Here is an 11,845-nt window from a genome sequence, read left to right on the forward strand (position 1 = left end):
TATAGAATATTAACAAATGTTAATAACATTTAAAATTTTATATTGTTAATAGTGATAGGTTAGATAAAGATATATATAAAATATTGTTAATTTATAGAATATTAATAAGTATTAATAACATATTTAAAATTTATATTGTTAATTGTACAATTATTATATATATAATATATATAAAATATTTTTTTATTTTCATTTTTCATTCGGTCTGGTCCGAAAAAATCCTGGATCGTGGACCGGACCGAAACTTTTTGGTCCTCTAAAACGTAGACCGAGACCGACCGGTCTCAATCTCGGTCAGGTCCGATCCGGACAGAAACGGTTGGTCTGATCGGACCGTTAATCACCCATACTACCAGGCCACCATAAAAAAGATAAAAGATTAAGGAGAGTAAGTTAGACACGCTAAGGGGACAAGTCATATCATGATAGGGAGTTTCAGAGCATACTAGAGAGAGAGTAGGCCAAGAAAGGAAGCTGACACACACAACAAAGGGATACATATATAAAGCATACAACCAAATGAAAAGAAGAAGAAAATTAACGATTGCAGACACCAACTCAACTCGCCCTCAATCATATCTTCTTCTTCAAGCAGCCTCTCAAGGAAGACAGCGCTCCCAACAAGAAGAGCTTCAGCTTTCTCTATACAGTGATATATGAGGATCTATGAGTGACTGTAAACATATATATTATAGTAGAGACTCCCCTCCCCAAACCCCCTGGACGTAGGCCTGTTGCCGAACCACGTAAATTTTAGTATTCATCTCTTTTTAATTCCCTGTACTTATTCATTGCCATGGACGTACGAACAACCACAGCACAGCTGCACCAGAACATTGCCAGAGGCTCTAAATAACACACATTGAAGCACTGTCAGCGTAGAGTTGCCTAGGCCCGTGAAACATGACATCAAAAGTGTCTAATCGGATTAACTTGTTTGACTGAAGCCTATTTATAAAAAACCCAAACTGGTTTATCTTATGTCGTGTTAGTCTCAAATTTACGAGTCGTGTCATGTATTATCATTCCTATTAATCATATATGTTGATGTAACATATTTTAAATAATTATTTATTTAAGTGATTAACACGTTAACTTTTTTTTTTGATAGTAAATACACATCCCAATAATCAAATCAGACAATGCAAACCCACAAATACAATTTAGTACAAACTCCTTATCTACATCCTTAGAGCATTGGTATTTGACTCATCAAATGAGTGTTATTTTCAAAATTTAATGAATTTGTGTTTAAAATCATCGCATTGGATTCAACATACACTAAAATATTCAACTTTGAGCTACAGTATATTTGTGTTCATTTTCAAATTTGAAGACTAATTGTTCACACTCTATAACCGATATTTTATTTACTTAGATTATTATTTTCCAATTTTAAGCCACAATATATTTAAGTTGGAAAACAATAATTTAAGTATCAAATTAAATTATTAATTAGTATATAGTTAGTGTAATTGTAAAATATGAAAAAAATAAATTAAAAATATTATTATTAAAAAAATAATATTATATTATTATTTTGACAAATCTAATAGTTAATCTAATGTTAGGTTATGGTTAAGGAGATTTTGAATTTATGAAAAATAGATATTTTTTTAATCAAATTTTAGAGATAATTTTGATAAAACCAGTACCAATACTCTTAGTACAACGTGATAAAGTATCATTTGCAAACACGCGTGCAACTTGATTATAGTCCCTCCTAACATAATAGATCTGCCAAACAGTAAAACGCATAACACGTTAACTATTTAAAAGGAGATACATTAATAAATATAATTAAATATGAGAAAATTTGGAAGGAAGATGAGCTTCATCTGGTTTTGCTATTAGCCTATTTGTACTAAACTGTGGTTTAATACATTTTATTATAATTAAAGAGTTCGCCCTTCTTTCGTCTAGTCGCTAAAAGACGCTATCATACGCCCAAAGCCGGCGCACGGCAAGAAGAAATGCAATGCGCGAGAGATGGCGTTCGTTTTTCCCGTACGTTTCCCTTAGCCAGATGGTTGTGTGCCCCTCGCCACTCTTCCACCAATCTCTTCGTCGGAGGTCCTTTCCTCTTACTTTCATTTCAACATTCGATTTCCTTTTCATTTGCGTTTCCCACCATTTATCTTCACACGCAAGTGCTTGAGTTCAGCCATTTTATCTAGCTTTTTCTTTCTTTTTTTTTGTTGCCCGGTTTTCTCGGTAACCAAACACAGGCTTTCTGCCCTTCTCAGTCGAAATCTTATTTTCGGATGGGCAGTTTTTATCTTCAAAATCTTTCTTTGGCATTTTGTATTTTTTTTCTCTTTTTATTTTACAATTAGTCGGCAATCATGTTGAAGTATTGATTTGTACTCGACTTTTCTTTTAGAAAAGAAAATTCAGTATCAAAATCTTATTTCTAGTTGCAAAACTCTTATAGGTGGAGTTCGTTATTAATTATTAGCTCTCAAATTGAATTCTAGCGGATTTCTTTTCTTCCTTCTCTCTTTGGCTAGCAAGTTGGAATCAATTTTTGCTTCCAGAAGCAAGTATGCTTATTCTATATTGCGAATTAAGCAACATTCCTCATTAATTCATTGTTCGTGCTGTTTTTTTTTTTTTTCCATAAGTAAGAGGTATCTTTGTTCCTGCTGTATGTACCAATTAAGTTTTCAAAATTCCTCACTCCATGGTCTAAATGTTGATTTCAGTGATAATCTGATGCAAGTGACGCCCAAATGGGGCATTCAGTCTACATTGAAGATGGAATCTGTAATAGGTTTTAAAGCTGTTGCTGGTGTGATAAGCTGATCTTAAATTTTTACTCAGCACACTAATCTTTTAATATTCCCGAGCAATATTCTTTATATATTATTATCAGTAGGCACGTTCCAGGAAATGCACCTTCAAAACATATTGGTTCTCTAAAATGTGCTTCGGATTTGTGGGGCCTTTGTTCTCTAGTCTTCTGAGAATTATCATTACTTATTGCAGCCGGTTTTGTTAGCATAATGTGTATTTGGACTTGTAGGGCTTTCCTATGACACCAATGAAGCCGTTCTAAAGGATGCTTTTGGACAACATGGTGAGATAATTGAAGGTAATATTGTTGGATCATAAAGGTTGTATATTATCTTTTTAGGTCTAAACGAACTCAGACTTCCTGAAGGAAATTTAGCTGTCGTATTTAGCAGCTAAAGTTATATGTGATCATGTGAGTGGGAGATCGAAAGGGTATGGGTTTGTGCGGTTCACTTCTGAAACTGCAGCCACCACAGCTCTAAATGAAATGGATGGTCAGGTAAATCCACCCCCCCCATCACGATATAATTCATTTTATTGTCTTACAATTAGCCTAAATTGAAAATAATGTAATTGGTGAAAGCTGTGTTTTATGATCCCCTTCAGTCATTAGATGGCAGAAATATTCGAGTGCACTACGCACACCGGGGATGAATGCATAAATTTCAGGTACTTCTTGGTTATATTCTTCAGTTTATTTAGTTCACTTTCACCTATAAAAAAAAAAGTTCACTTTCATCCATAAAGGAATTTGGTGTTAGGACTAAGTTGTGTGTGCTTGGACACTCTACTTAATTAGTTCCTCCAATATTTCTTGCCACAGGCATTCACTTGATGAAGTTGTAAACAATGGTCCCTGAAGAATAGGTCATCTTTTATGCCTTTGAATTGGAAAAATTGAGTCAAAGGTTACTGTTTCTTTCTAAATATCAATCAGCTCTCATTATTTGTTTTGCCACTTCTCACCATCTCATGTTTTTGAAGTTTCACTTCTCAACATCTCATCTAGGAGTCACACCTGTCAGAAAATGTGATTCACCTACTCAATGTTGTATTTCATTCTAATTGAAGTATGTTTTTTTTTTTTTTTTGCGTACCTCCAAGTGTTGGCCACACTTCTATGGCCATTTTTTTTAATGTTATTAGGGTGAGATCTTGGGAGTTAATGATGTATCATGTTCTTCACACATTTCCACACCTGCCATGCATTATGTGTTCACCTTGGTGATAATGTTCGATGTAAGAGAATCTTATGATTGTTGTCATCATTTTTGTTGGCTCTGGTCATTGGAAAGGAGATAGGAGCGTATTATCGTAAATGTCATTTGGTTTACCTTATGCGTGTATCTATATGTAGGTAAGCAGTTAGCATTCCGCCATCTCATGGTTGCATCTCCAAGGCTCGATCTGTGTCAACAGGAAATGATAAACCGGATGCTATTAAAGGTTGCGTTGATAGATTTTTCAGTGTTGCATGCTGTTGAGACCTCAGCATGTTACAAAGTCTTGACCAAGCTGTTTCCAAAAGGCAGTATACTTTCAGAAAAAAAGGATGATGATTTTCTTTCATTTCTTGAGGATTGTATAGTTGGGTCAAGTTTCCTGTTCCCCCATTTCCCGTACCTTTTCTAATAATTCCTAAAGATTGCATCGGAAACAATTTTTGAAAGAGTATTCAACTCAAGGGATGAATTAAAAAAAAATTAGTAGAAAGAAAGGAAAGGGCAAAAAAACTTTTTATCAGAAAGTTAGAAAGGGTTCGGACATCAAGCAGGAATGATTTGGAAGTTGCAGAATGATTTATTATAGTAGTTTTTTCTCCTCTAAAGTCAAACAAATCCAAATTCTTTTTTAGGTGAGGGTTTGAGCGAAGCTCAAGGTTTCTTTGGGGCTTTAAGATTTATAGAAGTACTGCATGCTTTTCTGAGGTTAGCATTTTCCATTTCTACCATATTTATTGTAGAGTCACTTTTTGCTTATTTGAGCAGGGAGAGTGGAGGTGCAGGCAAATTAGAGTGGTGCTAGGAGCAAGTGGGTCTACATGTAGTTAATTGATGTATTCCTTCTGAAATTAAGCGATATTTTTGTTATGATCATTTATTTGTTAAGCATATGAATTTTATTGTCTTAATATAGTTGGAGGTTTATGGATGTGCTTATATGTTTAGATCCAGTTGTTTATGTTTATTTTCTTTTGAAATCCATTCTTGAAATTCGGATGAATTATATGGGATCTTCCCTCCATTTCTAGATTGAGTTCTTGAAACTATTTTTCTGTGTACAAGCTAAGTAAGGCAAATACAAAAGACTTTATTTTATTTTTTATAAATACAAATAAAAATATTATAAGTTATCTTAATAATAAATAAAAAAAAAAGCCTAAGTAGTTAGGTGTAAGTTATATGTTTGATGAGTCGATGACTGATTGAGTTATTTTACAGTGATTTATCAATTTAAGTATGATACTTTATTTGATAATTCATGAAGTTGTAGGGAAGGGAGGGAGATGAGAGAAATTTTTTATTTATAAAGAAATATTACGAAAATAATTTTACAAACTAATGTGATTTATAGTAAGTTAAATTATTGTAAAGTAAATATGAAGTTTTAACAATCCATTAAATCAAGTATTATGACCGATATTAATAAAATCTAAGATGACAGTTAAATTTATTTTTATATTTTTCTCGATCCATAACGGTTCAATAATGCTTGCTGGTGTTACCATTGCTCATGGTGGTGTCCTTCCTAACACCAACCCTGTTCTGTTGCCAAAGAAAAATGACGGGGTTTCCAAAGGGAAAATTCTATTTGGAAGTCGGTGTGTAAAGTATAACATTCGTTTTATTGACATGGCAATATTTGATATATTTGATTTACTAGGAAGATTTAAATTAAAATTTCTTACAAATCAAGTAGTGTCATGTCATTAAAATAGACGGCGCGCTTTGCATCCTGACTTTCAAATAGAATAACTCATTTCTTTTACAATTACCGAATGAAATCACTTATTTTGTTATGTTGATGTTATTTTTTCCTCTTGCATTTGTTAACGATAATATTTTGCTTTAATAGCAAGGAAGCTGTGTTTTTCTTTGTGTTATTTATTCTTTGGGCGGAGATAATACTTTTATCTTAAATTTTATCATTTCTAATTACGCATTTTAAATGACTATCTGTTGTTAAATATCTGACATATGAGACTACTTCAAATGTACCACATGAATTGTGTGATTGAAGATGAAAAAATCTAGAATGAAAGAAAAATATTTCTTATTCTTCGAAGTGGTATTCGTATGTTATCAAGGCTTGCAAGTTGAAGAAGTAAAGAACGTGTTTTTCATTTGAAAAGTAATCCTTTACCCACATGCTTGATTCCTTCTTTCATTTCTTTTTGGATAAATTCTCTCCCTTTTTATCTTTATTATTGTGTTTGGAATCCGAACTTTTGTTGTTATCTTGTAGATATATCTCTAAACGGTCCAAATTTTGGAAGAGAAAACAATCCGATGAAAAGTTAGCAATTTAATCAGTTTTGTATAGAAAAACTTTTGAGGGTGCAGTACATGAGATCGAGATTTATTCAGCAGGAGTGGGTTTAAAGGACCTTATTTTGGAGGGGTTTACCGATATTAAAAAAAAAAAAAATGGAAGAGGATTTGTTATGGTTTGTAGTGACTTAATTTAATGCCGACTTGTATGTGGCAAAAAATTGACAGCGAATTTCTAGTATTGTGTGGTGGGGCTTGGACAAGTTCAAAAGGAAGAGACCACTGAGAATGCAGGGATTCTCGTGTTCCTAGAATAAACTCCATTGAGTAGGAAATGTTAAGCTTCATCTAAAGGTTAATGAGACCATTTTTTGCATGGCTCTAGAAAGAAAATTTTGGGTTGAGGATTTTATCATTTGTTTCTGTGGTCAAGGCGATGAGGGCAATGAAGGAAAACTTGTTGCTTATTTCAGCAGGGATGGTGAGGTGGAGGCAAATTGACTGGAGTTGATGAATCTTGATCAAGTTCTTAATTGCTTTATTCCCCATGAAATTAACTGAGGTTTGTGTTTTAGCCACTATTACTGCTTCTCTTTTTATCGTTAGCTTTCTCTTTAATCAAGTACGAAGTAAAGCTTTAAAAAATTAGAAAAAAAACAAAAATAAAAAAACAAAAAGGCATCAAGTAGAGCCAATCTTATAATAGAGGAACGATAAGATGGCACAGAGGAACTTCTTTCCTACCTCCAATCAATTACATTTTTGCCCAGTTTTTTCTAGTGTTTACCACCTAATGCCCATATAATCTTCCCAGAATCCGATCTCCCTTTAAACAACACAGGATCATGCAAGAGTAAAAAAGGTACCTCGCCTCAACTCAGTTTACCACCTATGACTACAAATGCACCATGTCTATATACCATCTGATTTGTGTTTTTGGGGAGCCTGCGGCTTGGAATCCGAACTATTCTATTGAGGCACATTCTTTTTTTAACCATTTGACACCGAATCTTCCTTTCGATCCCTACATGGAACACCAAAGTGAGCCTTATTATCAAGAGGTAGCATCTTCATCTCTCCTTGCCTGTGCAACTTCAACGAAAATCAGCCGCCCATCAACTATCTGTGCAGTTATGAACAACGAAAGTCAATAAATAAGAAGGCTGCTGATTTGAAAATATTAGCTATATAATCAACCACAAAACACAACAATGCTAATGCCATCATTGGATTGTTTGACAGCATATGTGGGAAAGAGGGTTGAACCTCCAACTCATTGCCATATAGAATGCTAAATACAAAGGAAATGTGAAAACTATACTCCAAATTTCACCCGTTTTTCCTTTTGGCTAGATAGGAAAACATAACAGGGGAAAAAGCTGTTTCAGTTCAATATTATTCTCGTTAAAAAATCAGGAAGGCTCTTTCTATCAAGCATATTCAAAGAGAAGTGCATGGAAAAAAAAAAAAAAACTTCTCATGACAAACCGATTGATGATTTGGCAAGGAACAAAATAATACCGCCCAAGAGTTAAAAGCATGAGAGCTAACACGTGTATTGTACAGAAGATTAAACGGTCTTTTTTTTCCCCCTTCTACTACTATTTTTTTTGGGGAAAGAAAGAAAAGGGGGGGGGGGGGGGGGGGGGGGGGGGGGGGGGCATAGATCTGACAGGAAAAAAGGACATTACATTTACACCCCTACATACGTCCTTGTGGAGAATTTAAGGAGAATTCTCTGCTATTGGCATGATGTTCCTGTATTAAACATGTTATGATTACAAATATCTATTTTTCACTTTACAATTACATAATGCAAGAGTTAATAGTTTCTTCTTTAGCCTAGGAGCCAGCCTCCATGAACTCTTCTCTCTTGCCGATTTATTTTATTTAGGAAATGCCAGAACACTAATCTCCTTTCTGCAACTCTCACGATTTACAAATTCTCAGGGTAATTCATGATGTTGATCTATCAAATACTGCAAGATTAGCCCCTATAGCTATGCCCCTGGCACTTGTAAATAGTATTCCTCTGCGGAAAGTGAGGGTAATTAATAAAATTGGGGCATAAGTTCTCTTCCTTAAAAGGGAAAAAAAAAAAAAAAAAAAAAAACTATGCCCTTGGCACTGCCCCCTCAGCCCAGGATAGTCCATCCCAGTTTCTCCCCTGGATGCATGATATTGCACTTGCAGCATCACTTTCATTAAGGAAAATGGCCTCTGCCTTCTGCTAATTAACTGCAAAGCTGGCACACGGTTACCATGCCCTAGAGGTTTCATCAGAGATTTTGTAGATTATAACAAAGACAGGAACATAAGTAGCCAGGTAAATCAAGGGTTCGTTTCCCACTTTTCCACTGAGGCTGTTGTCCAATAGCCAGTATTAGCAGAAGAATGGAAAACCGCTACCTTAAAACAGTAGGTTGCAGAAAATTAACCTTTCTCAGTCAAATTTCTCAGGCAACCTTGTGATTTTCCATTTAGCTACTGGCACCTATGCAGTATCTGATTTATTGGGCTTCCAATGTGAGCTTGATTTTGTCTTTCCCCTTCCGATGGTATAAATTCAACTCTTTAACTTTTTGGATGATGGCATAAAAATTACATATGAAACGTGGGAAAATAATTCATATAGAGAAATCTCATTACTAACAAGATAAATTGGAGGGCATCTTTTACCCTCTTCTTAAAATGTACTGAAACTGGAATGGTATATGCTTTCTTCGAAACATATCCCAGTTACTGCACTCTGCGGTAGGAGAAAATTACAGATACAACCAGATATGAACCTTTAACACTCCTCACAAACATGAATAACTTCCAGTATCTAACTCAGATATTGAACAGCCGTGAGAGAAAAACCCCTCCATATAACTGAAATTCTTAGGTATTACACTAGAACAAAGTGCACAATCAATTAGTCCAGTCATTACATATATACTTCTATGAATGTAAAATTTGATTTCATGATGGCACCTTAAGAATTTCAACTTCTTAAGAATCTAACAATTGATCTTTTAAAGCTTCATCTTCCCCTAAAACGAACCATAAGAACACTACTTACCTGAGAAATTGCCCCAAAAAAGACATACGATTAATCTTTTTTGTTTTTTAAAGGCAATCACGTTTCCCAATTGTTTTAAAAAGTCAATTTACTGATACCTGTTAATTTAAACAGAGAACTTGTCCCAAAAAAGTCGGACATGTTAGGGATAAGGTATATGCAGATGACTTCCTTTCCGTTTTTCGTGTGGCATGTGATCAAGAGGCTTCAGTGGCGGATCTCATGGTGCATTCAGGGGATCAACTCCATTGGAATGTCACCTTTAGTAGATCAGCTCAAGATTGGGAACTAAACAGCTTTGAGGCATTTTTCAGTCGAGTGTACTCATCGAGGATGTCTGGATTGCGAGAAGATAAGCAGTGGTGGAATCTGGCAGGTAAGGGTGTTTTTTCGGTTTGCTCCTTCTATAAGTCTCTTACTTTGCTTCCAAACACGCATTTTCCTTGGAGAGGATTGTGGAGGAATAAGGCACCTCCAAAAGCATTAGTTTTCACTTGGACAGCGGCTCTAGGTAAGATTCTAACCACTGAGAATCTGAGGAAGCGTCGGGTTATTATTCCAGAATGGTGTTGTATGTGCAAGAAAGCTGGCGAGACAGTGGATCATCTTTTGCTACATTGTGAGACAGCTAGAGCACTGTGGAGCGATGTGTTCATTTGAATAGGGTTAAAGTGGGTGATGCCTACTACAATGGTAGAGTTATTGGCTAGCTGGGTAATGCCGGGTGGTACTCCACAAATCAAAGCTGTGTGGAAGATGGTCCCTATTTGTATTATGTGGTTCATATGGCGGGAGCATAATGAGCGGACAATTGAAAATAAGGAGTGGACAATAGAGGATCTTAGAATTTTTTTTTTCCGTACCTTACTTCTTTGGGCTATTGCTGTAGATTTTAATGGCCTAAATGTCAAAGATTTAAATTTCGTACCGTACCGGCCGGTACGGCCGAAATTTTTCGTTTCGGCCGTCCGGCCGGTACAGGTACTATACCTGTTCCGTACCGGCCAAAATACCGGCCGTACCGGCCAGTACCGGTCATACCGGCCTCAATTTCGGCCTGTACCGGCCTATATTTCGGCCGGTACCGGCCGATATTTCGGCCTGTGTTTTTTTTTTTTTTTTTTTTCGTTTTTTCAAATTACAAACTTATTTTTTAACCCTCAATTCAGACTAGACTATTTATAATTTATATATATATATGTATTTGTATATAATTTATTTATATATAGATTATTATTTTAGAATATAATTTTTATATATATTGATATATATAATTTATTTATAGATCGACTATCCCGAAACGTTATCCCGAAACGCTATCCCGAAACGGTACCGGTACCGAAATATTTCGTTCCAGTGCCTTGACCGGTACGCTGTCCGGTACGGTATTCAAAACATTGCTAAATGTACATGATTTTCTTTTTTCTTTCTTAGCAACTGGATAGATCTTATCTCTTGTATACCACCTTGTGTACCTGGGCTTTGCCTATTCTTATTTATACTACTGTTTACTTATAAAAAAAAAAAAAAAAAGGTATATGCAGATGACAGTTCGAGTAAATTTATAGTGAATTCATCAATTTAAGCTAATTCAAGGAGTTTAGAGAGAGAGAGAGAGATAATACCTTGCCATTCATGGCCTTCAAAGCATTCTGAGCCTCAACCTCTGAATCGAATGTTACAAAACCAAACCCTTTGGGTCTTTGGGTTCTTGGGTCCTTAACTAGCCTCGCTAAAGAAACAAATTAAACAATCCCAAAATAAAAACCTGTCGATAAATTTCCACCTAAAAACAAATAAGAAGAAACAAAATCAGACCAAAAGTCGATAATAAAGAAAGCATACCTTCTGTAACTTCCCCAAATGGCGAAAACAATGTCTTCAGTTTTTCATTTGTGGTGAAAAAGGATAATCCTAAGCAGAAAAAGGAAGAATAAAAAACCATGGCTCTGAATAAAACCCATTCAGGAGAGAGAGAGAGAGAGAGAGAGAGAGAGAGAGAGAGAGAGTACTGCTAACGAAGAGCTGCGGCTTCAATCTCTTAGCCATCTCAGTTCTAAATGGGTGTTCTTTCTGCAAGTGTTTATGATGAAGACAAGTACTTCGCATCTCAGTTTTAGTGCAAATCAATCTCAAGAATTAGGGACGCTTTTATATTTATAAATATATATTCAATAAAAATTATATGGCTGTGATATTAAGAAACGAATAAAACATATGCAATCTTTTCATAATTTCTTACAAAATTATATTTTAAAATTAGATTTTTTTTTTTGGATCGGTAAAATTAGACTATTTTTTTAAAAAATAATTTTATATTTATAAATAATTTTATTAAAATATCCGTTGTTTAAAACATAATTGTATAGAAGATTATAAAAAAATATGAATAATTCTACTTAACATCCCACACACCAGTCACCACACAGCACAACTCTTTTAATTTATTTTTTCTTTTTCTCATGACAAGTATGTTGCATATAGATGATAAGGA

The 11,845-nt window shown here is 34.8% G+C and overlaps 2 protein-coding genes across 5 annotated transcripts; one reads left to right on the plus strand and one right to left on the minus strand.

Moving 5' to 3' along the window:
- Window positions 1-1,888: 1,888 nt before the first annotated feature.
- Window positions 1,889-4,947, plus strand: LOC121239786 (glycine-rich RNA-binding protein 2, mitochondrial-like). 4 transcript variants are annotated; one of them, XR_005935363.1, is made up of 6 exons: window positions 1,892-2,073; window positions 3,026-3,094; window positions 3,189-3,295; window positions 3,403-3,465; window positions 3,620-3,704; window positions 4,154-4,947. XR_005935363.1 is itself a non-coding variant. In XM_041137111.1 (6 exons), exons 2-5 carry the CDS (start codon window positions 2,733-2,735, stop codon window positions 3,448-3,450), a joined length of 264 nt encoding a protein of 87 aa, XP_040993045.1. In that variant the 5' UTR covers window positions 1,935-2,073; window positions 2,706-2,732; the 3' UTR covers window positions 3,451-3,465; window positions 3,620-4,947. The 4 variants fall into 4 exon arrangements, 3 of the variants coding, with proteins under 3 accessions (XP_040993044.1, XP_040993043.1, XP_040993045.1); XM_041137111.1 differs by adding an exon at window positions 2,706-2,771 and having other exon boundaries at window positions 1,935-2,073; window positions 3,025-3,094; window positions 3,620-4,947; XM_041137110.1 differs by having other exon boundaries at window positions 1,889-2,073; window positions 3,620-4,947.
- Window positions 4,948-6,952: 2,005 nt separating this feature from the next.
- LOC121239785 (organelle RRM domain-containing protein 6, chloroplastic-like) lies at window positions 6,953-11,490 on the minus strand. The gene is made up of 4 exons (XM_041137108.1): window positions 11,364-11,490; window positions 11,197-11,265; window positions 10,977-11,083; window positions 6,953-7,410 (listed from the first exon to the last, which is right to left on the minus strand). The coding sequence occupies exons 1-4, from the start codon at window positions 11,458-11,460 to the stop codon at window positions 7,342-7,344; spliced, it is 342 nt and encodes a 113-aa protein (XP_040993042.1). The 5' UTR covers window positions 11,461-11,490; the 3' UTR covers window positions 6,953-7,341.
- Window positions 11,491-11,845: the final 355 nt, after the last annotated feature.

This window comes from Juglans microcarpa x Juglans regia, chromosome 7D, assembly GCF_004785595.1.
Source record: "Juglans microcarpa x Juglans regia isolate MS1-56 chromosome 7D, Jm3101_v1.0, whole genome shotgun sequence".
NCBI classification, from domain to species: Eukaryota; Viridiplantae; Streptophyta; class Magnoliopsida; order Fagales; family Juglandaceae; genus Juglans; species Juglans microcarpa x Juglans regia.